Source organism: Grampus griseus, assembly GCF_964374135.1.
Source record: "Grampus griseus genome assembly, chromosome: 2".
In the NCBI taxonomy this organism is placed as follows: domain Eukaryota; kingdom Metazoa; phylum Chordata; class Mammalia; order Artiodactyla; family Delphinidae; genus Grampus; species Grampus griseus.
The window spans coordinates 64,689,276-64,715,441 of NC_139018.1; the positions used below are offsets into that span (position 1 = coordinate 64,689,276).

Sequence of the window (26,166 nt, forward strand, 5' to 3'; positions counted from 1 at the left end):
CGTGGAATGCATTATGCCAGGTAGCAGTGGATTCATTTTGTTAGGATGTATAGAATTTTGTAATTAAGAGAGAAACAGGCTACTGTATTCTTTTTTAACAGCTCCCCAATATATTGGGTAGGCCGTGCTTTTTAACTCTAATGATCTCATAGACAAGCTGAAAAGTCCTCCTCTCTTTCTGAAATAAATCTTCCAGAGTTTCCTCATCCTGGATCCAGTTCTAGGAAGGGGAAACTGCCACCACTTCTATGCTTGCTGGCTCTTTCTTTCTAAAGCTCCACTGCTCCAGAGCCCGAGCCTTGACCCTTGCTGCTGGGACACAATGTAATAAAGAGAAAGGAAGTTTTCCCTCAGGCCACTCTTTCCAGGTTTTAGAGAGTCGTTGCTGATGTGACCTGGGAAGAACCCTAAGGATATCTCAAGGCAAATTCAGCATCTTCCATAGACAGGGGCGAAAGCAAAATGCAGAGCGTGTTCCTCTGGTTAGCATGTGTGGTTTGCCCTTCTATTTTCTGGGCTATAGGCAGAGGCAAAGCAGTACATGGTGAGGCGTTCTCATAATTCAAGAGTGACACAGATGCTCTAGGTAACGGGAGTGTGTGACTCCAGGGAGATGTGACTGGTCATCTTGAGGTCAGTACATCCTGAGCAATGGAGAACTGGAGGGTGATAGGAAAAGGTGCTCAAATAATTGCTAATATGGGTGATTTAAAATTCAAACCTTGAAATGTTGATTTGCTCAATTTGGCCTGAAGAATCAATGAAATTGGGTTCAGTGACTCCAGCGAGGTGGCTTAGAGAAAAAAAAAAAAATCACACAGGTCTTTGGTCACAGTATGATAGAAGAGGACCTAAACTCCCTTGAGATCCCAGTGTAATTTCACTAACCCACCGTGTTGGTATAGATAATGATTCCTAGTGATTCTTTGTGTTGAAAGCCAGTGAACTCTCAGGCGTCTCCTGTTAACCTAGTGGGCGAGTAAATGGTCCAAAGTTTTTGGTTCAGTTTCTCAGAGTTGTCAAATCCTGGTGCAGCTGAGATCCCCTTTTACTTTTCTTATTCTAGAAACAAGTTCATCTATGGATTTACAGATGCCTAGGCTAGCAAAATAGATCTAAGTGATAAAGATAGCATTGTGAGTTAGCAGAGGCTGTCGAGTCTTTTTAAGTTTTATCCGTAAACTGGAGCATAAGACACATCTCAAAATATCAGAAATACGATCAGATGACTACAACCTGCCTTTCATGGACAGAACCAGGAATTGTGCCAATAGCTCGAGGAAGAAAAGCGAAATAGTTAATGTGGTTTATTTTTTAACCATCCCTTTGTTTTAGAATTCTATCTTATTCTTGAGCTGATTCCATGTCACCATGACCTTCTCCTGCCAAGAAGGCACGGTTAAGGCATCCTTCAGTAATAGCCTAGGGCTTTGGACAAGCAAGATGCTTTTTTTTCAAGGTTTACACAACCAAGACTTATTACATGCTCTGTCATTTTGTTACTGGGCTGGCTTTGGTCTGAGAATTAGGTAAACATCAGACGTTCCATCACATAATTTTAGACTCAATCTTACTTTATAATGATGTTAATGTTTACTATACAAAGAAAGATGCATTTGTATATTTTAGCATTTTATTTCAGTCACAGAATGCAAAACCTGACATTGGCATCAGTTTGATGTGTGTGTGTGTGTGTGTGTGTGTGTGTGTGTGTGTGTATGATTGAAGATATTAAGCACTACAAGAATGCTGAAATTTCAATCTGATTAGGATCAAAATTCTTCAGGATCAAAACACTCCTTTTCCTCCCCCTACAGTTTTACTAATTGTGTGCTACTTGACATTGTGGAGTTATTCCACAGCGTGATAGCTAAATATGTGAAGCATATTTTACTGTGCTGAATTATCAGCTCATTCTATTTGTTTTTCATGTGTTTAAGGTTATTAAAAGAACTTAAAATTAGAAGTCATGTGTATGAGTTGAAAGACTGAACTCAATCATTGTTAGCAGATGAAATCGTAAAGCGATAGCCAGCATGTCAATATCAAGTAGTGGAAAAAAAAATCACAGAATTTGAAAGCATACCTTCTCTGTTCATTAGTTGGCAAGATACCAGAAAAATTAGGATACTAGCACAATAGCGAATGGCGGACGGAGTTGTTTATTTTCAGCACTCTCAAATTACTCCAGGTACTGAAAACGAGATAAAAGTAGATTGGAAGGAATGGCATCACATGTATTTGTTGGAGACCTTGCTTTATGGGAAGAAATGAACTGCCCTGGCTCACTGTTCCCGAGGAATTGTATTTCTTCAAGCTGTAAATCAAATCCCAGAGAGATAGCATGACGTTTTCCAAATAATAACAGAGGATGACAAAGTTCCTTTTTGTCAGCATCAGGTTTCTGAATTTAGACCTCGATTAAGATTCCAGAATGAAAAAGCGCCCCCCGCCCCCCCCACACATGGTCTACGACTGTGTCTTACGAACAATATATTCATTTTCAAAGTCTGGATCTCTGGCATATCCGCATCCCAAAATATATTCATAGCTTCTCCAAACATCCTGATTTTTCTCCATTTTCTCTAAATTCCCAGCTACAAAGAACCTGATGTGTCTTTGCCGGAAACAGCATCATTTCTTCCCCCAGTTAATTGAAGAGCCATCTGCTTCTGTGATACCCGACATCCATTCGTTCTTAGCAACAAGTGTGTTCCCTAAATCGCTGGGGGGCCATACCAAGGCATGCACTCTGGGTTGGGAGTAGAATCTGACAGAGCAGCCTCACAGGCAGGCTTTTTTTCCCAGAGACACAGTATATACAGAATTTGACACTGACCTTGCTCCCTTGTCAGTGTTGCTAATGCAGGGTTTAAAACACGGTACAAGGGACTTCTCTGGTGGCGCAGTGGTTAAGAATCCACCTGCCAATGTAGGGGACACGGGTTCGATCCCTGATCTGGGAAGATCCCGCGTGCCGCGGAGCAACTAAGCCCGTGCACCACAACCACTGAGCCCGCCCGCCACAACTCCCGAAGCCCACGTGCCTAGAGCCCGTGCTCTGCAACAAGAGAAGCCACTGCTCGCCGCAACTAGAGAGAGCCCACAAGCAGCAATGAAGACCCAACACGCCATAAATAAACAAACAAATAAAAAACACAGTACAAGATGCTCACAGTTTGAGACTTCGGCTAGCTTAGTGTCTCTCCATTACGCTTCTGAAGATCTTAGTTTGAAATGATTAAACAACTGCAAAGGGCGGGAAAGATCTGAAACAGCTCTCCTCAACCGTGGCCAGAAAGGGAAGAAGAAGTTAATACAGAGGCCACCTGGCTGGTTTTACTACATAAAAGCTTCTGCTTCAAGCTGTGCCGTCTCCTTTGTGTCCCCTTGCATGTATTTAAAAGTGGAGCTCAGGACCGGCTTTAGAACCTTCTAGGACTACAGATGGCAGGGCCCTCATTTTCTAGGAAGAGTCTACCGAATGGTCATAAAAAGAATCTCTTGTTGGAATAGGGCAGCCCTTTCCGAAGAGGTCCACCAGACCAGTGCCTCTTGCCTGATGGGATTGTCAGAACCCTTGCACACATAGTGAAAACAGCCCTGCTGAGTTTGATGAGGGAAGAGTGCCTGAGGACGCTGGTGTGTGAGTTACTGCTTGGACCCAGTTGGAACACTGCTGGTCCTGCTTTGCTTAGATGCCACAAAAGGTGCCTCGGAGGTGAGCCTGCCTGCCAGGAGCTGGGAACCAGACTCAAAGAGCTGAGACGAGTTTCTCCCTTCCAAGAGTCGGGAGATGGAGGTACCTGCCCCTCTAAATAACCCTCTTTCTGGAAATACAGTGAAAAGTCAGCACCTTTGAGAGCTGCCGTATCCACATGAGACACTCTGCCCCTGTCCCCGGGCTCCCCCCTCATCCCAGTTTTGCTGCTAGTCAAGTAGGAATTTTTATGCGGCTCTGGCCTAGTTGAACTTGTCTTCTCCCATGTCTGTTTTGAAACTGAGACCACAGATTTCACGGTGGAATTTGCTCTCTAGAAAATGAAAGGGTCAAAAAGGCACTTAAGACAAAGATTCCCCCATCACTTCGTGGGAGAGAGAGCACAAGAGACCACGAAATCCCGGGTGAGCGCCTGCAGATCCAGCAATTTCTCTGGGCCCGGAGGTCCAGCTTTCAATCTAGTCCCAACAAAAGTTGGAGCGATTTATGTCTCACTTTTTCTCACTGCGCGCTGACAGGCATCTCAAATGTACAGGAGATGTGAAGGGAGAAATTGGCATGGAAACCAAAAGGGCATCTGAGACTGTTGACTCCGGCTGGGATCAGCTGTCCCCGTGCATAGGAGGTACTTACAGTCCAGGTGACTGTGCCTGATGCCCTCGACGTCTTCAGCGTGGATGAAGTGGTAGCATCTTTTCCCTACAATGTCTACAGGAGTCAGATCCATATAATCACTAATCCTACAAAGAGAAGAACACAGGCTGGAAATCAGAAGGGAGGGGAAATAGAGAAACTGTTAAATGACTTAGAAACAAATATACTGACAATTTTCATTATACCAGGGTACCTGTGAGGACTTGGCACTGAGGGAAAACCTTTTTTAGATAAAATTATTTCCTTTAACATATGAACAGTCTTTTTCTAAAGTAGGAACTGTGCTAGATCAAGCAATTGTGTTGAAATAATTAGATAGGTTTTTCTTTTCTTTTTTTAGTATCAGAATACACATTGAGACAACATAATTCTATGAAATTATTGAGAATCAGGAACAATGCGAGATCCTCATTAGAGGCCAAGATAATTCAAGGTTACATAATAAAATAAAAACATGTTATGTTTATACCAAATGATTAGAGACACCTTTCATTTAAACAGATTGGTCTTCTATTGGGTATTTCCATGAAAAAGGGCTTCGGCTGCTTCTTGGCACAAAGTCCAAATTGGCATTTCAAGGGATATAATTTAAATGCTGAGACATACAGATGCCTGGGGGTATTATCTTTTCTCGTCTGAGTCATTTGGGAGCTCAGCTTTCACTCCGGCCCCTTTTAACTGGGACTTTGTGGTGGATTCCACACGGAAACTTTTAAACCATCCTGGCAGCTCTGCCAGCCTTGTGCTCGACCGTACGTGTGTGTGTGTAAGCTTCTGTCACTGTCCAGCCGGCAATGTCCTCAGGCAGGAGCACAGAAAAAGAACAAAAACTGGAAAAAAAAAAACGTTGGGGGAATCTGCCTGGTTTACACGAACACGCCAAAAGGCGACTTCTCTTCCTCCCTGTCCAGGTTCAGATTCATTTTGGTCCATCCCGAAGAGAATTTATCTTTTGTTTAATTGATTCCCTTTACTGCCCCTGTTCTTTTCATGGTTTCTGACTTATCAAATATGAAGTGAATCTTTACGGCACCTTTAAGAAACCCATGAGATTGCTGCTGGGGAGTGAAATCTGACCCCTAAAGACAAGGAAATAAGAAACCAAACCAGACCAAAATGATATGGAAAGGAATGAAAATACACTACCCAGTGAGTGAATTGCTCAACATCTAGCAATTTAAATCATATTTTGGGCCAAACTAGAATTCTTGGAGGTTTTCTCAGGATTCCATGGTTTTCTGGTACGAAACAGATTAGTTGGTGTTTTCCTAAAACCATTAAATGCTTTCCAAGCACAGTTTATACCCGCTTTCTGCAAACGAGGGAATCAGGATGTCATTAAAGGCCTTCGTTGGTGTTTCTGGAATTTGCCCGCTCCTCTGAAAGCATCAGATGTGGGCTTTGCCCAAGGCTGTCCTAGGGATCTGCAGAGTGACCAGCTCAGTGTTCAAAGACCTCTTAATATATGTGTAGAACGCTCTAGACCAGTCTGATGACCTGTATCAGGATCAGAAGCCTGATGGCATCTTGTACGCCGAGCCTCAGTTTCCTTATCTGTAAAACAACTTCAGAGGCTGGTGAGGGGATTAATGAATGAAATGACATGAATGTAGCACAGTGCTTGACACACAGGTATGCTGTTCCCTCAGATTCAATATGCAGTTGCCTTTAACGGGGATCCTTTCTAATAATGACTGTCATCTTCAGTGGAGGAATAATGCTGTATTGTACTGGCTAATAAGGGGTTGTGGAAAAAACATTTTTTAATGGGAAGAGAAAAGCATAAAGTGGGTCACAGAAAGTGATCTCAATTACTAGAGTGGCACCATAAGGCACTCAAGTCCATGGAGTGCATCAAAAGAATTAATCAACCTGTGATAACAGGAATGAGAATTAGATGATGGCTTGGGGACAGGACAGTCACTGGGAGTTCCGTAAATAAGATGAGGCTTCGTCTTTTTTTGCGGGGATTGGTGGTTGTGAATCTAAGTCGAGGGAGCCGACGTATGTTTCCAAAGACGCAAAGCCATACTCCATCCCCTGGCTGTCTACCTGCCTCCCTGGGTGTCCAACATTCTAACTTTTAAATCAGAGAAGAGACCGCTTTGTGGGCTGTAGTTGCGTTCTTTCATGGCTGCATGTGTATGAAAGTTCCACCTCAGCGGTTATTCTGATTCGTTACCATTTAGCCTGACTTCTGAAGAAAAATTAGAGACAAGGAATGCGGGGGGATCCCACAGGAGGCATGGTTTTTGAATATGGCAGATTGGGGTTCAAATCTTGGCCTCAGTCAAGGCACTTGACCTTTCTCTCTAAGCTGAAACTGCGTGGGGCCAGTGGACACAGGGGCAACACCGACCTCACAAAACCGTCCTCAAGCTTCAGTGACATAGTGCATCTAATGCCCTTCGCATATGGCTGAGGGTGTAGCAAGTGCTCAATAAATGTTATCTCTCTTTATTATTCCTGGCCAACTCTAGCTACTCATTCTGGCAAACTCATCTTTCCTGATTCTCTGTGGCCATGGCAGAATACCTTAGACACGGCCAAGTATACAGTCATGATGAGAAAATTTTAATAAATACCCCCAAAACTTGGAAAATAGATTGAGTTACTCATTAAATAATAGTGACAGGTTCATGATATCTTCTACCCCCCTGAACACTAAAAAGCTCAGGGCGGGTACTCTTTTCCCATGGTGAATTCTTTCCTCTGAATCAAAGCTTGACCGGAAAGGGGAGGCATTTCTAACTTGATCTCAACATCTTTAGCGCTTCCTAATGGACTGAATGCAGGTGCTGTCTGTCTTCCTCTTGGCTGGGCCCTGAAGAGGTCAATTTCCTAAGCCACTTGACCATTCCTCTCTTTTGTCCCCCCCCCCCCGCCCCGAAGGCAATCACAGGACTCAGCAAAACATGTGCTGCCTTCATGCCTGACGATAATCTGAGCCACAAAAGTGTCCCCACAAATTAATTCGGTAATTCTCCCCGTGGCACCAGGGTGGACGGCGTCGCCAAGCTTCCTTCCCACAGCCGACGCGTGTTCGCCTCCCCTCCCCCCTCGCCCCCCCCACCCCCCCACCCCGTGATTCTCTCTTCTTCAATTCAGTCTGATGATGGGCTGGTGACTTCTGGGTGAAAGGTCTGAAGGGGCACTGTCCCATTTCCTTGTCCCTTGCTTTGTGCTCAATGGAAAAGTGAACTTTTTAACCAGAGGCTAAAAAGTCCTTTTAGAAGAGCTCAGTCTGCCAAGTCATACGTATGATGAGTCATCTTTCTTTAATTTATCACAGTGAAATCCTCAGGATTACAAAGCGTCATTGAATAGTTTTACAAATTTCTTTTTTGTCTTTTTTCCTCTGGGGGGCCTCAAATTCTCATTTGTCCTCTACATGTTTTGTGGACTGAATGTTTGTGTACCCCCTAAATTCGTATAGTGAAATTCTTACCCTCCATGTGATGGTATTTGGAGGTGGGGCCTTTGGGAGGTAATTAGGTTTAGATGAGGTCAGAAGGATGGAGCCCCCCATGATGGGATTAGTGTCCTTATAGGAAGAGGAAGATCAGAGCTTGCTCTCCCCTATATGAGGACGCAGCAAGAAGGCAGCCCTCTGCAAGCCAGGAAGAGCGTGCCCCCTCAGGAACCTCGGCAGCCTGTACCTTGATCTTGGACTTGCCAGCCTCCAGAACTGTGAGAAATACATGTCTATTGTTTGAGCTACTAGTCTATGGTAATTTGTCCCAGCAGCCTGAGCTGACTAGGACAAGGTGCTCAGTGCCTCTGTGAACACTGCCTGTCATAAGTCTGGGTCCTTGAGGAAGTGGGTCTGGCTGAGACATCAGTAGATACCTCTTACTGCATCGTTTTGCCAAGAATGTCTCCGCCCACCTCTCTCCCTGGGTTCTCGGCCAAAATGGGTCTTAGTTATAGCATCTGGATGCCTGGGACTCCTAATTCCATTCCATTGTTGTCCCTAATGCAAATCAGGGCAGCGATGTAAATTTCAAATAAAAAGCATGGTTGGTGTCAGTCCAAGCAGCCATTAAAAGGAAGATCAGGATTTATGATGAGCCTCGTTGGGAGAGTAAAATCCTTCAGACTGCTGAACACACCGGCCCTTACCGATGCGCAACACACAACAGGGCAAATGAAAACAAAAACGAAGTACCTATTTTCACAGTAAATGATATTGAGGTCCATATTTACTCGAGTGACGAACATATGGCAGTCAATTCTGACTTCATTGATCGTAGGGGGAGGCAAGGCATGAGCCACAACCACGAGCCCCATGATTTGGCTGGGGACGGTCCTCCCGTGGGACAGCGACACCCTTAGTCGTAGCCGGCCCGTTATGTGAATCACCTGTAATAGAACATTAAGTACAGGACATAGTCAAATTTACATCTGGGCTGTAACAGTACTTCTTTTGAGAAATGCAAAATTGCATCTGGAATAACCAATGTTAGCTTGTATCTTGTGTAATCATAAGGGCTGTCAAAGTGCCCTCAATGTCCTCAAGGCAAGAGACAAAAGAGAAATAATATTATACTCTCAGCATTTCTCAAGGCAGCGTTATTACTATGCTATTGCTATTTTTCAGGACTTTTTTTTTTTCACATTTAGAGGAAGTTCATAACCAGACAAAAGGACAAGAAAGTTGAGCCCTGAGCTGCAAAAAGAAACGTTTGCATTATCAGCCCTTATTAATGGATGACGTCTGTCTCTCTCCAAATGTGTACTGAGTGGGATTCCATGGACATCTCCTTTCAGAAGTGTGGCTCAGAGCTTTCCTTCATTTGCAAAAAATGCCAGACTCCAATGATTAAAAAACTCAGTGACAGTGAAATGAATGTGTCCTTCTGAGCATAGAGATCCCATGTTAGGCAGTGCTAAGTTACCTGTACATGTAACGCCATGCTTTCTCGCAGCGCCGCCTGGGACTGAAGGTTAGAGGACCTTGGAGTATGATTTGTTCCCTAAGCTCACACACCACAGTAGGGTCAGGAAGCCTTGCACCATTTTGGTGGCGGCTCAGACGTACTTGCTCAGAAACGAGAGGGACAACGTTGGGCTGTGATTTTTGGTTTCTTAGCCAAAGTATACCATGGGTAGTCCAGGCCACCCTGAACCAAAGGAAATTGGTTCATCATCCTCACATATGTTAAATAATATTATTTTTATAAAGCCATCTTTGGAAAAAGTTCCTTTGTTTGTAAACTGAACATAGGAGAAGAGTCATAGTGTCAGTTTCCTTAAACGATGTTTCGGGAAAATGAAAGCATAAAAGGATGGAAAAAATAAGGATTTGGGTGGCAGTGCTTCCGGATGATAGAAGGCAGGTGTGTGTATGTGTGGGGGGTTGGAGACTGTGCGTGTGTGCATGTGTGTGTGTGTGTGTGTGTGTGTGTGTACTCTAGCTGTGTTCCAGGAGCCCTGTGACAGTGTGGCAGACCTTCCCAAACCCAGTTGTAGAGGTTCTCGCTGCCATTCCCGGTACCTTGGAGCTCAGTTTCGTAGCTGGCTGACTTTCTGTGTTTGGTTGGCCTCTCCAAATGCACCCCTGGGCGCCAAATCAGTTTTTGAGATTCTTCTTTTCCCTCCTTGCCAGAAGGAACCAAAGTGGGAAATGGGTCTCTGGCCTCCCAGGAGCAAGAAGAACTAGCATCTGCTCTCCTTCCTAGGGGCTTGACTGGTAATTCCTTTTTCACTGTGTTTTTGTTTCCTTTAAGTTATTCAGTTTTCCAAAAGCGAGCCACACTGCTGTCAGGCAGCAGGATCAAAGCTTACGGAGCCGCCCTTTGGAGTCCTGGCTGTCCTAAATGATCTCTCTTCCCTGTCCCCTTTCACGTTTGAGCCCAGAGCTGTGGATCTGGAAACACCAACGAGGAGGATTGTTTAGGTTATTTCAGGAGCAGTTTTTTGACCACCCCCATTGAAGTAGACTAAAATCATACTTAACGCACCTTTGCTTTAAGCTTTGGTCAGACGAGCTACTTTATGAATATTTGAAAATGTTCCTAGAGGCAGGGATGCTAAAACATCATCACAGACACACGTTTTTGCACGACCTCATTAACTAATAAAGAAATAGCTAAACGAAATGGGATTAGCTTCACAGGAGGGGTGTTAACAGTTCCTGGTCCTCCTCCCAGGTGGGCTCACATAGATGCTCATTTATCATTATCTGTCTTCTTTTCTCGGGAACACTCAGCTTCTTGGAAAAACACAGAACTATAAATGCTCAGGAAAACTCACACCCAGAAATGATACGTTGAATAAATCCCCACTTGGATCTCTCTTCCAAAGCAATCTGAAGGCATCTGGGCTAGCAAACATTTCTGGGAAGGCAGACAGGCTGCTGGGGGAGCTGTGTGCATGCAGATCTACCCCGCCTCTGATCTCCTCCAGCTTTGCCTGTGGCCATCGAGGTGTTGAAGGGGGTCAAAAGTTGGGTTGAGTAGATTTGCCATTTCCTGATTTTGTTCTCCTGGACTCAGCCTCTCTGCATCTCAATTTTCTTTTCTGTGCAATGGGAATAATGACTATTCTGCAATTACGTTATGAAAATCAAAGGAGGTAATGGTGGTGAACACTTTCCAAATTGTAAAGAAGTCTACAAATTTCATTATAATTCTGATTGCCTGTAAAACCGTCAACTGAATAATATGGGTAAGGACCGATTATTCGTTTAATCTTGACCAAAGGCCAAATAAATTATTATTACTTTAAAGGATCATGACATTTCATATTTGGGAGAAAAATTGGGAGGGTCTATCTTAGGCCATTCTCCTTTTCATTTTTTTGGGTGAGGAGAGAGGCTTTAGAACATTCATTCCCTAACCAGAGTCATCGGGCTTGGAAATGGCAAAAAAGAGCCTAGAATCTTGGTTTCTAGATCGTGTTTGAGCATCATTTCAACTTTGTTATGCTTGTATATATTTTATGTGCGTATTCATATTGAACAAAACATTAGAAGTTTATACCGGATGCCAATTTACTGTGTTAAATAAACTGTATATGAACCTTTGAAATTATTTCACTTATAGCCAGAAGCCCAGGTTATTTGAAAAGTCTTTGAGAAATTGTACAAACTAAGAAGGAAAAAACCAAAGAAAATCACCAATGCAGTAACTTAACGGTTGTCAAGAAATGTCAAAGAACAATCAGAGGGTGTGTTTGTCTGTATGTATGTACATCTGGGGGTGAGGGAGGATGGTGCTGAAGAGAAGAAAAGGGATATCTGTTAGGTCCTGTAATTAACTTTGGGGTTTAAATTAAGGTATTTTCCCAAATCTATTTCACAATGCCAACAGTTTTTTTTTTCCATTGTGAGAAGTTATGTTCAGATTTTAGAAACATGGCCGAGAGCAGGTATCCGAACACGCAGATAGTTGATTTTTTCACTTTGTATTTGCTTTGAAGGCCTGAGGTGTTGAGGAAAGAGTATTATCAGAAGAGCTGGGCACTGGCACTAGCTCTGGTACTGTGTAGCCATGCAACTATGATGCTCAGAAAATTGAAATGACTTGCTTACTTTCCAGGTCAGCATATTAGAGATTAAAAACCTAGTACAGAGAGAATAAATACTCTGTAAAGGTGTCTTTTGTTTTCTTAATAGGGTCATTAAAGGGCATTTTATTGGTTTTTTAGTTTCTGAAACATATTATGTGCAAGGGACCTTGATGGGTGCCAGGGAGAAAACAAAGGTGGATCAAATGTAAACCTGTCCTCAAAGGGTTTACAGACTACATAGTGGGAGGAAACATAAACAATTACTTGTAATATCATAATATTGGGAGGGAACACAGTGTCTGATCAAGAAAGTGGTTCTCCATCCTGGTTATGTGACAGAATCTCCTATGAAGTTTTGTTTGTGTAAACATGGATTCCCAGGCTGTATAGTCCAGAGATTCTAATTTGGTAGCACTGGGCTGGGGCCCAACGTTTGTTTGTTTTTTAGAGCTTCAAAGGTGATATCTACTAGGAGAATGTCTGGCTAACGGATTTGGAGTTCTACTAGCGGTTCCCAACCTTGCTACACGCTGGAATCACCCAGGGTGTCTTTAAAAGTCCCCATGTCCAAGCTGCGCCCAACACCGGTTAAATATGGACTTCCAGAATATAGGGCTGCTGAGAGGATTAAGTGAAAACATATAGAAAGGTATATGCCTAGGTATATGCCTGATACACAGTATATGCTCAACAAATACTATTTTCATTAAGTAACAAGTGTGCACCATAAGAAAGGGATAGAATGAGATCTTTGGGAGGTCAGGGTAGGTAGAAAATACTTTTGAGCAAATGGATCTGGAAGGCTACATGAAACTGGCATTAAAATAAATTGCAGTAAGATATAATCATAGAATGGTGAAAGGGGTTCCAGATAGAGAAAAGGGCTGGAATGTAAAAGAAAAGATAAACAAATCTAAAAGAGAACCTACTGGAGACACCCAGGGCTCCAGGAGCATTTCAACTGGTGTCAGCAGAAAAGTTAGAGATGGGGCAAATGGCAGGTACAAGCAGTAGAAATTGGTAGTGGGACCTGGAGAGAAGCACCATGATTTTAAGCCTGTGTCATAGGAATATGATGATGATAGACTAAATGGTACGTGGGAATACAGGAATCACTCACAAAGGGACAAAAAAGATTTCCCTGTGGACATTTTGTATTTGAGCAGCCTGGGGAAATCCTGGGCAGGGTGTCCTGGGGATAGCTGGAAAAAGGGGTTGGATACTTAAGAGAAGATAGATGAAGATATGGTTTTGGACGACTTGGTTGGTTGGTTGGTTTGTGCTTCGTTTTGGTGTTTGGGCTGGAGGTGATAGTTAAAACCAAGCAATTCAATGCAATTACCAACAGAGAAAACACAGATGAGAGACGAACACCAAAGGCATCCCCCCGCCCCCGACCCCAGCGCTTTGAGTATCTGAAACCTAAAGCAACTTAGGTGCTTCTCTAAATTGAGTTTCTTTTAATCTATAATGATTAATTTTATTAAAAAGTGAACATTTCTGAAAACTCTAAGCCCCCTTTTTCTCCATCCACAATTCCATTCTGACGTAAATGCCAAACTTGCCGCATGGTCACCAGGCCCCATGGTAACATCCCAAAGAATGGGATGGCTTCCTTGTAGAGTTAAGCAGGTGAATGAGAAATGATTTTGAATACAAACATACAGGCCTAAATACTAATAGTATGTCAAGACCTGTGAAACTATAAAAATAACCTAGTAACTTTAAAGTGAAAGGAATACTGTGGAGTAGAAATAACGTTGAACTGGGAAACAGAACAATTCATTTGATTTCTGTTCCTGGTGATTTTGGCAAGTCATCTAGCTTGACCAGGGCAACAGCTCCTAAGATATAAAACGGAGGATAAGAATCAGGTGCTGATACCTAGGGTTCTCGCTAAGTTCTAGAGAATTCCGTGAACTAATGCTCAATAGAGGGGCTTTCACTGTGCTGTAGGGCTGCCCTACCTCCCACTCCCCTTACCCATGGCAGAGGCAGAAGTTTCAGAGGACAGCTCCAAGTTACTAAATGCAGAGCTTACTTTACGAATTAATCAATAGGGGGTTATGGGTCACAGCCGAGTTGGAACAATGCTTTGTTTTTGGCCAATGTCAGGTGAAAATTGCCTCTGTGTTCTAAAGGTTTGTCTTAGCCTGGTCTTTAATCTGCAGGCATTCTTCAAAAGAGATTTCTGAACGAAAAGATTCTTTGCCCCTGAGCTCAATTTTATATAAGAGCTCAATCCTCACATTTCCTTTCATTGTTCTTGTTTTATCATAAAGAGCTGTGCAAAAATGCTAAAGCCTGTATTTTTCTAAACCCCTTACACAGTACTGCCCAGATACCAGCCACAGAGAAGCAGCAATGCAAAGGATTTCTGAGTGGAAATCCCACCATCTTTGATGAAAATGTCCAAATTAGCATCATTTGACAGTCCCACACGGAAGAAATCATTGTTTGACTTTTTTCTTCTCTGACACGATGAGCGGGTGTGCGCGGTGCAGAGACTACATGTCCACGGAGTTTAGGACGAGTGTGGGAGTGTTAACAAGCCATGTTTCTTGGACAAATATATATTTCTCTTCCTGCCATATGCTCCTTTCCATCGTCTGTTGGTGATAAACACTTAGATGTGCTCCACTAATAACTTCTCATTATAAACGAGCCCATCAAAAAGACCTTGATAGGGCTTCCCTGGTGGCGCAGTGGTTGAGAGTCCGCCTGCCGATGCAGGGGACATGGGTTCGTGCCCCGGTCCGGGAAGATCCCACATGCCGCGGAGCGGCTGGGCCCGTGAGCCATGGCCGCTGAGCCTGCGCGTCCGGAGCCTGTGCTCCGCAACGGGAGAGGCCACAACAGTGAGAGGCCCGCGTACCACAAAAAAAAAAAAAAGGAAGTGTTAAGTATTATGTGCATTATTTTCCACACATAATGTAAAGTACAGAATGGGGCCACGCAAAGAGGGGAACCAAAAATGCTGCAGGCAGGAAAAAAACTATGATTCCTTGGGTTTAATGCATCTTCAGAGATTTTTTTCACTTGTCCTTTAGGGGAATCCAAATTTACCTTAAAAATTAGGCTTCCTTCTGGCACTCTGGTCTTTTTTCTTTTATTCCCCTGTAGAAGTCTGGTTCAGCATACAGATCATCAAATCACTAGCTAAGGTGGGAGAGTCAGCTAATTACTTTTTTTTTTTGCTGTACACGGGCCTCTCACTGTTGTGGCCTCTCCCATTGTGGAGCACAGGCTCTGGACGCGCAGGCTCAGCAGCCATGGCTCATGGGCCCAGCCACTCCGCGGGCATGTGGGATCTTCCCGGACCGGGGCACGAACCCGCGTCCCCTGCATCGGCAGGCGGACTCTCAACCACTGCGCCACCAGGGAAGCCCCAGCTAATTACTTTTAAGTGATGGGGCTGAGGTGTCCCACAACCTGCTGAAAGATAAAGGGTTAGCCGGGTCTTCTGAATCTAAACATCTAGCCTACAGCCTAACAACTTAATCTAAACCAGCGTGAGAATATCAACCTCATGTAAATTACTTCATGCAAATTTTTAGGCAGTGGGTTTTCCTGAATTTAGACTATATCATAGGTTGGAGAATCTCCCCTGACAGGTCCCTCTGTCCCTGTCTGTCTGACTCCTGCCCCCTGGGTCTTTGCGCAAGGCCTGGGGGAAAAACAAAAAAAACAACACAACAATTTAGCTGAGACTGAGTACTTGTCCATAGATGCAGACACTGTGGAGAAGAGAGCTCACAGCTGAAGGAGGTGCCTGTGGGCCCCGGGAGGGGCGGGAGAACAGCAGAATGTTATCTTCCTTCCCTTTCCAGCACCTCAGATGTTATTTCTAGAAACTGCCTGGCTTCTAGTAATCTTCATCATAATTCACAATGGGACTTTAGCAACTGGGCATAAGAAAAGACAGAGGAGGGATAAGTTGACTTCTCAAGGCAGAGGTGAGATTGAAGGGAGGGGGAGGTTCGGGGGGCAATGAGGTCTCCGCAGGGAGCAGGTGAAGATGCAGGCCTCTTCCAGGGCCAAAGGGGATGCAACAGAGGCAAGGTGGTTGTGGAATGTCATCATCATCAGCTAGGTATGGAGATGGCAATCAACTCAGGAACCACATGGGTGGTGGAAGGCTTTCTGGGAGTTTGTCCCTAAGAATTTCCCTAAGATCAGGGCTCTTCAGAACTGGGCAGGATTCAGCACTTAAGGCTAGAGGACCAGCAAGAACTGGAGAGCGTTTTAGATGGGCTCAACTTCAGGGCAGCTGTGGCAGTGAAGAGAACGGAGGTGAGACTGGGTGCAAGGGAAGTGTCCAGGCCAAAGTTCAGGAAGAGGAACCCTGGCAGAAGCCAATCCTTTTGGGTGAAAGGACGACAACTAGAAAGTGTGAATTCTCAGGGACTCCATTTGGTTTGAATGGAAATGAGGTGAGCCAGGAGGGGGAATGTAATTGGAACACGACCAGTTGGTGTTTGGTCTGATTGCTGAAAAGACTCATTGAAGGTTGGCTCTGGAAGTGGACAGGCCTAAAGCTGTAGATAAGGGCATTCCCGACTCTGGAAGGCAGAGGAAGGAAGGAAGCTAGGGACTAATTTCTCTATTCTCACTGAGCTCCTAAGGTCCTAAAGGCAAAGACTCATGCATAAGCATGAGGACAGGCATTCTTCCTCTTACAGATGGAGTTAACTTGCTCTGTCCTGTACACAGGTAACTAAATGGGCCTGGCACATGGGGGAAAACGTATTTTGTTCCTTAATTGGAAAGCCCATGACACCTAATGCTGATATCAGGGATTTATTTAAAACCAAAAAACCTCTAGGGATAGTGGTTTTTAAATTTGAACATGCACAAGAATCACTTGGAGAGGTTATTAATAATATGGATTCCAAGGTCCTACCCCCCAAACTTTAGATTCTTTAAAGCTAGGAAGGGACCTGGGAATCTGCATGCCACCCAGCATTGCCAGTGCTTTTATGCCAATGGTCAGCACAGCCATCCTTTGAGTCCTGCTTTAAGGGCAGCCCATTCGTTCCATCCAGCTGCAGCTTCATCTTTATCTAGAGCTGAACGGATCTAGAGATCTTAAAAAGATGATCCAGAGGCTCATCACAGAATGCCTCCTAAATGAGGAAAGAAAGATGAACATACATTTACAATTAAATCAGGACTGAAAAAACCCTACTCTGCAGAACACAACCCCTTGTCTTGGCTCTTTGGAAATGGAGGATCAGAGCATGGTAAGCAGAAACGCTGGGCTGATGTGGGATCGGGTCATGTTTTCTGTGCACAGGGCTGCCTGAGAGAGGAGCTGGGAGCCCGGGCAAGGCTCCTTTATTTGTGGCTGCACTGTTGTGCCCCATGCCTCTTGGGGGAGGTGGCACTCTGCCAATCCCCGCCCCCCCCCAGCCCAGCCTGCCCCTGGCTTAGCTCCTGATTAATTCAGGGGAATCCTGGGAGGTTAACCCTTAATTTGATGGCTCCAGTGGGGAGCTTGAGAGATTGGTGGTAATTTATCACCCTCATTTTTTTTTTTTTTTTAGTGTATAAACATTTTCCAAGCAACAAATCAAAAATTATTTTTAAAATCCACATTTAAAAAACATTAGCTACAGGACTCTATTCTTACATGACTGTATCCTCCAAACATAGCAATTACTTCTCATCCATCTCCTTTAACAAACTTCAAATATGTAACATAAAAAATATAGCTACAATTACAGCCTTAGATTCTCAAAGTGTGGCCAGACTCCATACTTGTTTCCTGTTCCCTTTGGAGAAAACAGTCTTTCTTCTACCAGAGATAAGATTTTTATTGGGATAGTTTAACTAAGCTGAAGAGATTTCCTTAACGAGATTATGTAAATGTATGCCAAGGATATAAACCACATTTTCTCAGAGAGTGGAACACTTCAAATATCATTTAATCAAACAGGACCATGGGTAGAAACACCTCCATAAATTGTTAAGGGACGAAGCAAGAAGGCTGAACTATACACATCTGATCAAATTTCGTTTCATTCAGTTACTTTATTAAAGTCTCCTAGAGAAGGACAGAGGGTCATTGTACCTCTGTGGAGGGCAGCGTTTTTATTCCTTTGTCACTTGATGTAGAAGAGGGGGTATCACCCCTCACGGCCCCGAGAGGTCCCTTGTGGCTTAGTGCCACTGTCTTGAGGGTAGAGAGGCAGTTCTTCTCAACGTAACAGACTGCAATTGTATCTCCGACAACATTAAAAAGAAAGAAGAAAAGGACTCAGAGCTAGTCTTATGCCAAGTAAGGAAGAGAAACTAAGATATAATTCAGATATTTTCTGTTTTCTATCCTTGCTGAACACCTTTGGTGAATGTGTGTTTTACTTAAATTTCTTGAGTTTAGCAACACGTCTTGTTCTAAGTTAGTCTCCCAAACCTTCGTTTCTCTTGAGTTTGCTAACAGAATTTATATCCACTCTAAACTGCAACAAATGGCCAAAGACAGCTGTGGACTTCACCGGATGCTTCTCTGCGTGAAGACAGCGCTCCGGAGAGCTCTCTGCTCTCCTGACAAAATGTTAAGGCAGCCCTACTCTATCCCCTCCACCTGCCCTGAAGGTCTGCAGGAGAATAAATGATTGCATTTTGATAAGAAGGGAAAACCTTCAGAGGAAGAACTCTTAGATATGGGAGTCAGCTACTCCTCTCGTCCTCAGTTGCAGAGGATACAGAATTAAAGACAATTATCCACGTCGATGGGTAGAACGGTCCTTATGGAAGGGCAACTCCGCTGTCTCAGGAGCTGAAGTATTTTTTTAAAGCAGCCATCCCCTTAAAGGGGAAACACACACATATGAATACTTGTATTTCTGATAATTAAAAAAATTGCAAGCAGATGGGTCATAAATATTGTGAAAAAATGAAAACCCCAATATTCCCCAAATTTAGACATGAAACTCCTTAAAAGTCAAACCTAAGAATGTTCACTTCTCAGGAGGCTACAGTAGGTATCTGGAACTCTTCCGTGATGCAAGAACAAAGAATTCTCTTACGCTAGGCACTTTAGACCCAAACAGGTGCAAGAAATAAAGAATACACAGTAGGAGCCAAGGTTCCTCAGTCTTTCTGGCACACTCAGGCAACATGTAGCTCTGCGTTTGCTGCAGCGCCCTCCTTTCTCTGTGTCAGTTTCCTCACTGGGGAAGCGAGTGGGCCTAACTACATAGGGTCTAAGACTCTTCCTCACTGTGGTGTCTGTTAAATCTCGTATGTTTAAACATGAAGCTTTGACCCATCATCAAAGCCCTAAATCTCTATAACTTTTCATCTCTATTATCTTGGTTTCCATTCTTTGTGTGGCTGGGTGTTATGGGTTAGCCATTGATTAGCAAAGGACACTTTCTGAAATGTTTCTCAACCTGCCCTCTAGATGCTATAGCTAATATTTTATAAGGCGGCTTAACTCAGTCCTAAATTTCATTCTTAATGAGAGTAGTTTCTAGGAATGACATACCCCTCAAAACGTCTCGCTGTATGGAGTGAATGAATCCACGCCCTGCCTAATCCTCTTTGTGTGCGGCGTCCCAGAAAGACTTCCTGCTGGAGTTGGAGGGGGCCTTGCAGACTACCTAGTGCAACCACCCACCTTACAGATGTGGAGACTGAGGCCCGGTGAGGTCAAATGTCTTAGCCAAGGACGCAAAGCCAGTGAGTGGCAGACACAGGAGGAAAAGCGAAGTCTCCCCATCTCTTGCGCAGTACCTCTCCCACTGTTGAGCAGCGCATTTCAGAGGATACATTCCCTTCCACTTTCCTCGTTTGTTTTCCCGAATGTGTTTCTGTCTCTATATAAATAACGCGATCAAACCTTGGATTTTAACCTTCAAAAGACCCCATGGCACTGACATGGGTTATTATCCATTCAGCATATGCAATTCAAAATGCTCATATGACTTTTGTGCGTGTCACCCGCTCGTTTGCTGCATTTGGTTTATTCAGCCATGATTAGAGATAGTCATTTACAGTCACACATTTGGGCACTCTTTAACAAGCTTCTAGCAGTTTCCTTTCCAGAGCTGTTTAAATAGATGAGGGTGTGGTATCAGCAGCGACAGCAGTTTCCTCCATCCTACTGATTATCCCTGCTATGCGTATGTCTTTATCAGAACTTCCATTTTGTAGAAAGGCTTTAAAAAAAGAGAAAATAACCCAAAGATGCACACATTCCAGAGCCAATAAGTCATCATTTCAGGAAGACTGACTAAAAAATTAAAATGGAAACCAACACACCATAACCTGAAAGTTCCCTGAAAAAAAAAAAAAAAACAAACCCTCCCTCTTTTCATTTTAAAGAATACTTTTTGAAGTAATTGGCACAAAGACTGTTCTAGTGCAGATTGCTGCAAGTGTGCTCTTGGCAAGAACATCATAAACACTAGAAAAACTTTAATATGCTCGAGAAGCCAAATACAAACTGACACCAGGAACTCAAGTGTGGGAACAAACAGGGGAAAAAAAGAGAGCATTTCAATTTAATACAAACCTACATACAAAGGGGCCAATTTCTCCGATTCATGGTTTAGCATACAATGCAGCTGTCCTCTGAGTGAATACAGAATAGTTATAAATAAGAAATTAGAATGATCAATTCTAGGGAATTTCTCAAGAGTCCTTTTGATATGTAATAGGGCAACTATGATGCCTGAGAAATCCAGACATCAATGCATTAATGACATCAGGTTGGAATCTATTTAGAAAAGGAGGGTTAAAACTTGAAGGAGCATCTCGTTGATTTGACCTTGTAGCAGAGCCTCTGCAGGGAAATTCAAAATGAATAGCTTTACCCCTACCTGTAGCCTTGCTTTCCAGGTCTTTAAAATATAAGTTTGAATACATGTAACACAGGGGGGAAATCATCTAGGAGTGTCTCCTACGTGGCACAAAATGGGAAGAACTGTGGACTTTTGCACTCTGCAGGATACGGGGAGAGTCTTTAATTCTCTTTATACCATCGGATGTAAGACGAGAACTATTAAAAAAAATTTTTTTTTCCTTCCTCAAGTCATCATCTTCTTTGCTATTTTAGGGTAACGATTCAAGGATTTGGAGATTTTCTGCATCTTTCTCCATCCACATTTTAAATTTATCCCTGATTGTGACCAACACTTATTTTACCCTGAAACTGGAAATATCACTCCATTTTCACAGTCTTGCTAAGTAAGATTTCTCCTGTAACCCCCTGGAGTTCAAACGTGCTATAGTTTTTTTCTTTCCCCCCTTGGGGAACGTTTGAAATCCCCTTTAAAAATAATGCCTGCAGGATATTTCCCCCTAATACCATTTAAAGAAACTTGAAAGCATATGGCTCTCGAAGCAAAGCGCACAGGGTTCTAATGAAGTAATCAGTAACACTGTTCATATGCAGACTTGCACCAGGAGCATTCATACCCAACCCGTATCATTCTTCTCCATGAAGTAAGATTCTGCAGAAACTCCTTTCCTCCACGTGCCCTGTAAAGGCTTAGTGGGCCACAGTACTCAAGCAGTGACTTTCAACCTTTGAAGGATGGAAGGCGGTAGAAAGGCTGTATCAGGATCAGAACAGTCAGTAGCAAAGCAAATCAATCTAGTAGCTCGTAAGGCAACTCGAGACAAATATTCCTCAGTCGTGCAGCCTCGCTTCATAGTGTGGGAGGAGAAAATAAAATTTCTTTATAGGGTTCTATTTGATGTAGTCCCTAGTAGCTTTGCCATTACCTTGGGTGATTCTCCACACAGCCAGCCAAGACTAAATAAAACAAAAACATGGGATATTAATGCACTTTCCCTGGAACTGGGAAGAGCATGCTGTTCTCCTGCTGTTTTGCAGTGGATTCTCTAAATCCATCACAATTAACATCCCACTTCTTCAGACACAACCTCATTAGTGCTGAAATATCACATCTTGAGCCATTTCCTTGGGATTTTAGCAAAACAAGTAATGATTCTTTTGATTATAGGAGTGACTTGTGCTATCATGACTGCCAAGTAAGTATGCAACTGTTTAAAAGAACCAGAATCAGCACTTGATTTTTTTATTCCTGCTTTGGTTTGGGCAGACATCCCCTTCCCCACCACCCCACTCATACATAGCATCTCTTGCTTCACAGCAATGGGAAGGGGAGGAATGAGGTAAACAGTGGGCTGGCAGGTGTCTGAATGACTCAGATTCAAGGGCAGGTACCTTACTCTTTCCTGGTCTATAACTGGTCGGATAAGGCTTCTCAAATGTCCAAACGCTCCCGCAGCATTTGATGTACCTCATCCACACTGCATGATTTCATTCATTCCACAAGTACTGCTGAGATTAACCTGTGGCCGGGCACTGTTCTTGGCTCAGGGGATACAGCTATGAAAATGATGCACAGAGAGGGAGTGATGAGATCCGAGGAATGTTTCTGGCTGCCGTAAATGGCTGCTCTGGGGGCCTGAGTGGAAGCAGGAAGGCCAAATAGGAGGCTCCTGTAGAGGTCCTGGTGGGCGAGATGATGGTAGTCCAGGAGGAAATGATGGGAAGTAGCTGCATTGTGGGCGCACTTTGAAGGTAGAGTTGATGGAATTTGCTGATGTATTCAATGTGGGGTCTGAGGTCAAGAGTGGACTCAAAGGATACTCCTAAGCTTTTGCCCAGAGCTCCAGGATGGAGGGTGGAGTCACTCACTGAAGTGGAAAGGGCTGGCGGATGGCAAAACATTTTGAGGAGTGGGTTTTGTTTTGGTTCTATTATGATTGAGAAATTGTCAACATTTAAGTGAAGACTCAGTAGGACACAGAAGTTTAGATGCACTTCTTTAGTCTCATTCTTTTCATAATTAATTCAGAGATCTTCTATATATGCTAAAACATAACCTGGATTTTCTAGTCCACGTCTGAGAGGATAATGGGGATACATTCTGATAAAACACACTGTTGAGTCAGGACTAAAGACAAGCATAGCAGGCCAGGTAAGCAACAAAAATGCTCCAAGTTATAAAGCCCAGGAAGCCTGCAGACACTTTCACAAGACAGATTCTATTCTTTATATTTTCTTTAAATATCATTTCCAAAGCATCTGTCTTTTCAAGCAGGGGGACAGATTTCAAAACCCAGGCCAGGAGACTAAATCCAGGTATCTCAGGCCACGTTCATCCCCGGATAGAAAAGTACAGATGGCACTGTGTCTAAGAAGGTTCAAATTTAATGTTCTGAGAAGGCAAGCACTTTCCCTCAGCCCTGCCGCATCCCACTTTGCCTGGTCTCTGGAAGACATCTGAGTTTATGATCGGGAGGAAGAAAGACAAGGTTCCTGCTGGCAGAGACCAGCAAATATTTAGAGAACGTTGGTCCACTTCGCCAGGGCTCTCCTTTCAAAAACGCTTGTGTAGAGCACTGTGGGTGGCACACTTTCCCAAAGCAGTGACCTTCTCCTAGAGCTACCAGAAGACTGCTGTTTGTATTTGATTTCCTTAATCCCGCTAAAGCAGCAAAGGCGGCTCAGGTGATCATTTATTTATAAGAAATTATAATAAAACTTCAGCAATTTGAACGCTGTGTAAAAAGTGGGAGGTATATCGTACAGAGGCAGGATAGCCAAACTTAGAAGTGAGCGTTATGACAATTTTTTGGTTTCTCTACCCTTGGAATCAATTTTGTCATTTTCAATTGACCGATTTTCCCCTGTTTGCTTAACAATTTATTAATTGATTGCTATGCTCACACGATTAATTCAAAAGCTGGCAAGTTTAACTCAGAGAAATCAATTTTCTTTTACCAACATGCCACTTAAAGTACATTTTTGGAAGCCTGGGTTACCAGAAAAGTACCTTCAAATTAATCAACAAGGAAATTAGATGGTAGTGTCCCTTGACATCTGTCAATCCGAAATATGTCAGTTTCTCCCTTTTGTTTGACTGGGCTTTCTCTGCTGAGTAAGGGATTAAAAAAAGAAAAAACAAACCTGGATATTAAGTACACTCTGCCTCTTGAGGCAGAGAAAGGAAAGCAGTTTCTTTATATAAACAGGCACCGTTTAAAAGAATTTTCTTTTCCACCTAGAGAAATTTGTACAAAAGGGGTAAATCTTAAAAGAGAACATGACAGTGAAGCTCATCGGTTTCTTCCCCCAGCAGCTCGTTCTCCATTTTTCTTATTTGAACCCTTACTAGGTGCCACCACTCTGCCAGGCCCTACGGGAGCAGACTTGTCAGGGAGATAAAGATGAGGCCAGCCCTAAACGAGACCTGGAAGTGCAAAGTGCAGGGGAGGCCGTGGGAGAATGTCCTGACCAGGCATGGTGGGGAGGTGATCATGGAAGAGGCAGCCCTGGAGCTGAAGGTTTACAGACCAGTAGGATTTGATTGGCCTTTAGGGCCAAGGACTATTATAAGCCAAAGCGCAGAGGTACAAACTGCTGTTTGCGTGTAGGAATTGAGAGGAGTGCAGACAGAGGACAGAGGACAGCAGCTGGGGAAAAGGCTGGAGCAGGGAAAGCTGGCTGGACTGTGGAACGCTGTGAATGTCCTACAAAGGAAGGGTGACGACTTTATAGACAAGGTGGGAACCGCTGCAGACTTTTGAAGAAAGGATCATATGACTTGAGCTATAGGAAGAAAACTGTAAGGGTATTCACTCAGTCATTTAGTCACTTATTCATTCATTCAAATGGGCAACGTTTACTTAACCTTTATCAGGCACTGCTCTGTGCCAGTCGCTAGGGGCCAGGGGCCATCACAGTCACTAAGGAGCTCACATCCCATCTATCGAAACCTAATTAGAGTGTGATCAGGGCTATAATAGGAAGGTGAATCAAAGGAATGGCCAGCAGCCTGTTGGAGTGAGGGTAAAGAATAAGTGTGGGTAAGGCTAGTGTTCAGCTCTCACTCAGGCTTGACCCTCGGACCTCTCTCTATTTTCAGTAACCCTCCCATTTCATCAGTAAAGCTAGAAGTGTGGAGTGCATCGCTGCTCTTGGACTCATCTTTGATCCTCTGCTTCTCACTTCCCAGATCTAGTTAGTCATCAAGGCTGAGGAATTCTTCCTTTACCACGTCTCTTACTACTGATGTCACATCCATTCCAAGTGCCATTTGTTAACATAGACCATGGAAATCTCACGTGTGGACAACTGGGTGGGCAGCTTCCTAACTGGGCTCTCTTATTTGTTTCCCACACTGGTCCATCCTGCATTTTGCTGCCAGGTTCATCTTCCTGAAGTGTTTTTACACAGAGGAAAGCAGGCCAGGAATGATACGGTCTCCCTCATTTCCTTGTGGTGTAACTTTGGAGCAATCCCACGACCTGGCTGAGCCTCTGTTTCCCCTAATTCATATGTGATCATCCTTGCCACCCCTATCTTACAGAATTGCTAAAAGAACCACATGAGGCAGTGCATTTAAGATACCCTGAAAACACACAGCACCATTTAGATATAAAGTATTATAATTACTACTCTTACTCTTCAAGAAACTTGATTGATTCTGGAATAAAATTTGGGCACCTTAGCTTTCATGGAAGTCTTGTGACCATTCAGTCCGAATGTTTACAACCTCATTTTCTATAACTTTCCTCCCTAGACTCCAAATGCTTTGCACACCATCTCCTGATCTGCCTCGTGTTTAGCTTCTCTGTACCTTTACTCACACCGACTCTCAGACCAGGAATTCCTTCCCTGGTCCCCTCCACCAGTGAAAATAATATTCATTTATCAAGATCTATGTCAAATTTCTTTTCCTCTTCTTTGGCCACTCTAGCCCAAAGTTGTCCTCTTCCCTTTGAATTCCTACCATTGTTTCTGCCGCCCAGTCAGCACTAGAGATGTACTACCCGGGACTGTTCTTTCCCTGTCTCGGCCTCTGTCTCTCTCTGTGCCTTCGAGGCACAGCGCGTCTTTTATTTCTCTGTCTACCTCTCAGGACACAGACCAAGGGAGGAACTCAGCTGATGAGTGGCTGCCTGGACACTGGACATCTAACTACCGTGTGAGAGCCCACGAAGTCCCTAACCCTTTGATCCTTACAGTAGCCTTAAAGGAGGTAGGGCAGGTATCGGTATTTCCATTTTATAGATAAGGAGCTGGAGGCTAGAGAGATGACGTGTCTGTGATTACACAGCTAAAATACAGTTGTGATGGTCCTCCAGGTTCAGTGCTCTTTTCCACAGACCACCCTGCACCTCCTGCCACTCGCTATTCCTGTTTTGATCCATCTGAGGAGTCTAGAATTATCCACTCTCCCTTCTGCCTGAAAAACTTTCAATACAAAATTGTCTTTAGAAAATATATACTG

At 43.7% G+C, this 26,166-nt stretch overlaps 1 protein-coding gene across 12 annotated transcripts in view; it reads right to left on the minus strand.

Annotated features, from left to right (window-relative positions):
- NPAS3 (neuronal PAS domain protein 3) overlaps positions 1 to 26,166 on the minus strand; it is a gene marked incomplete at both ends in the record, with an annotated part of 867,736 nt that overhangs the window by 17,888 nt on the left and 823,682 nt on the right. For all 12 annotated transcript variants that reach the window (XM_082647980.1, XM_082647981.1, XM_082647979.1 and 9 more), the window contains 2 exons: positions 4,355 to 4,461; positions 8,544 to 8,737. In XM_082647980.1, coding sequence (XP_082504106.1) covers positions 4,355 to 4,461; positions 8,544 to 8,737 — 301 coding nt within the window. The remainder of the gene's footprint in view (positions 1 to 4,354; positions 4,462 to 8,543; positions 8,738 to 26,166) is intronic.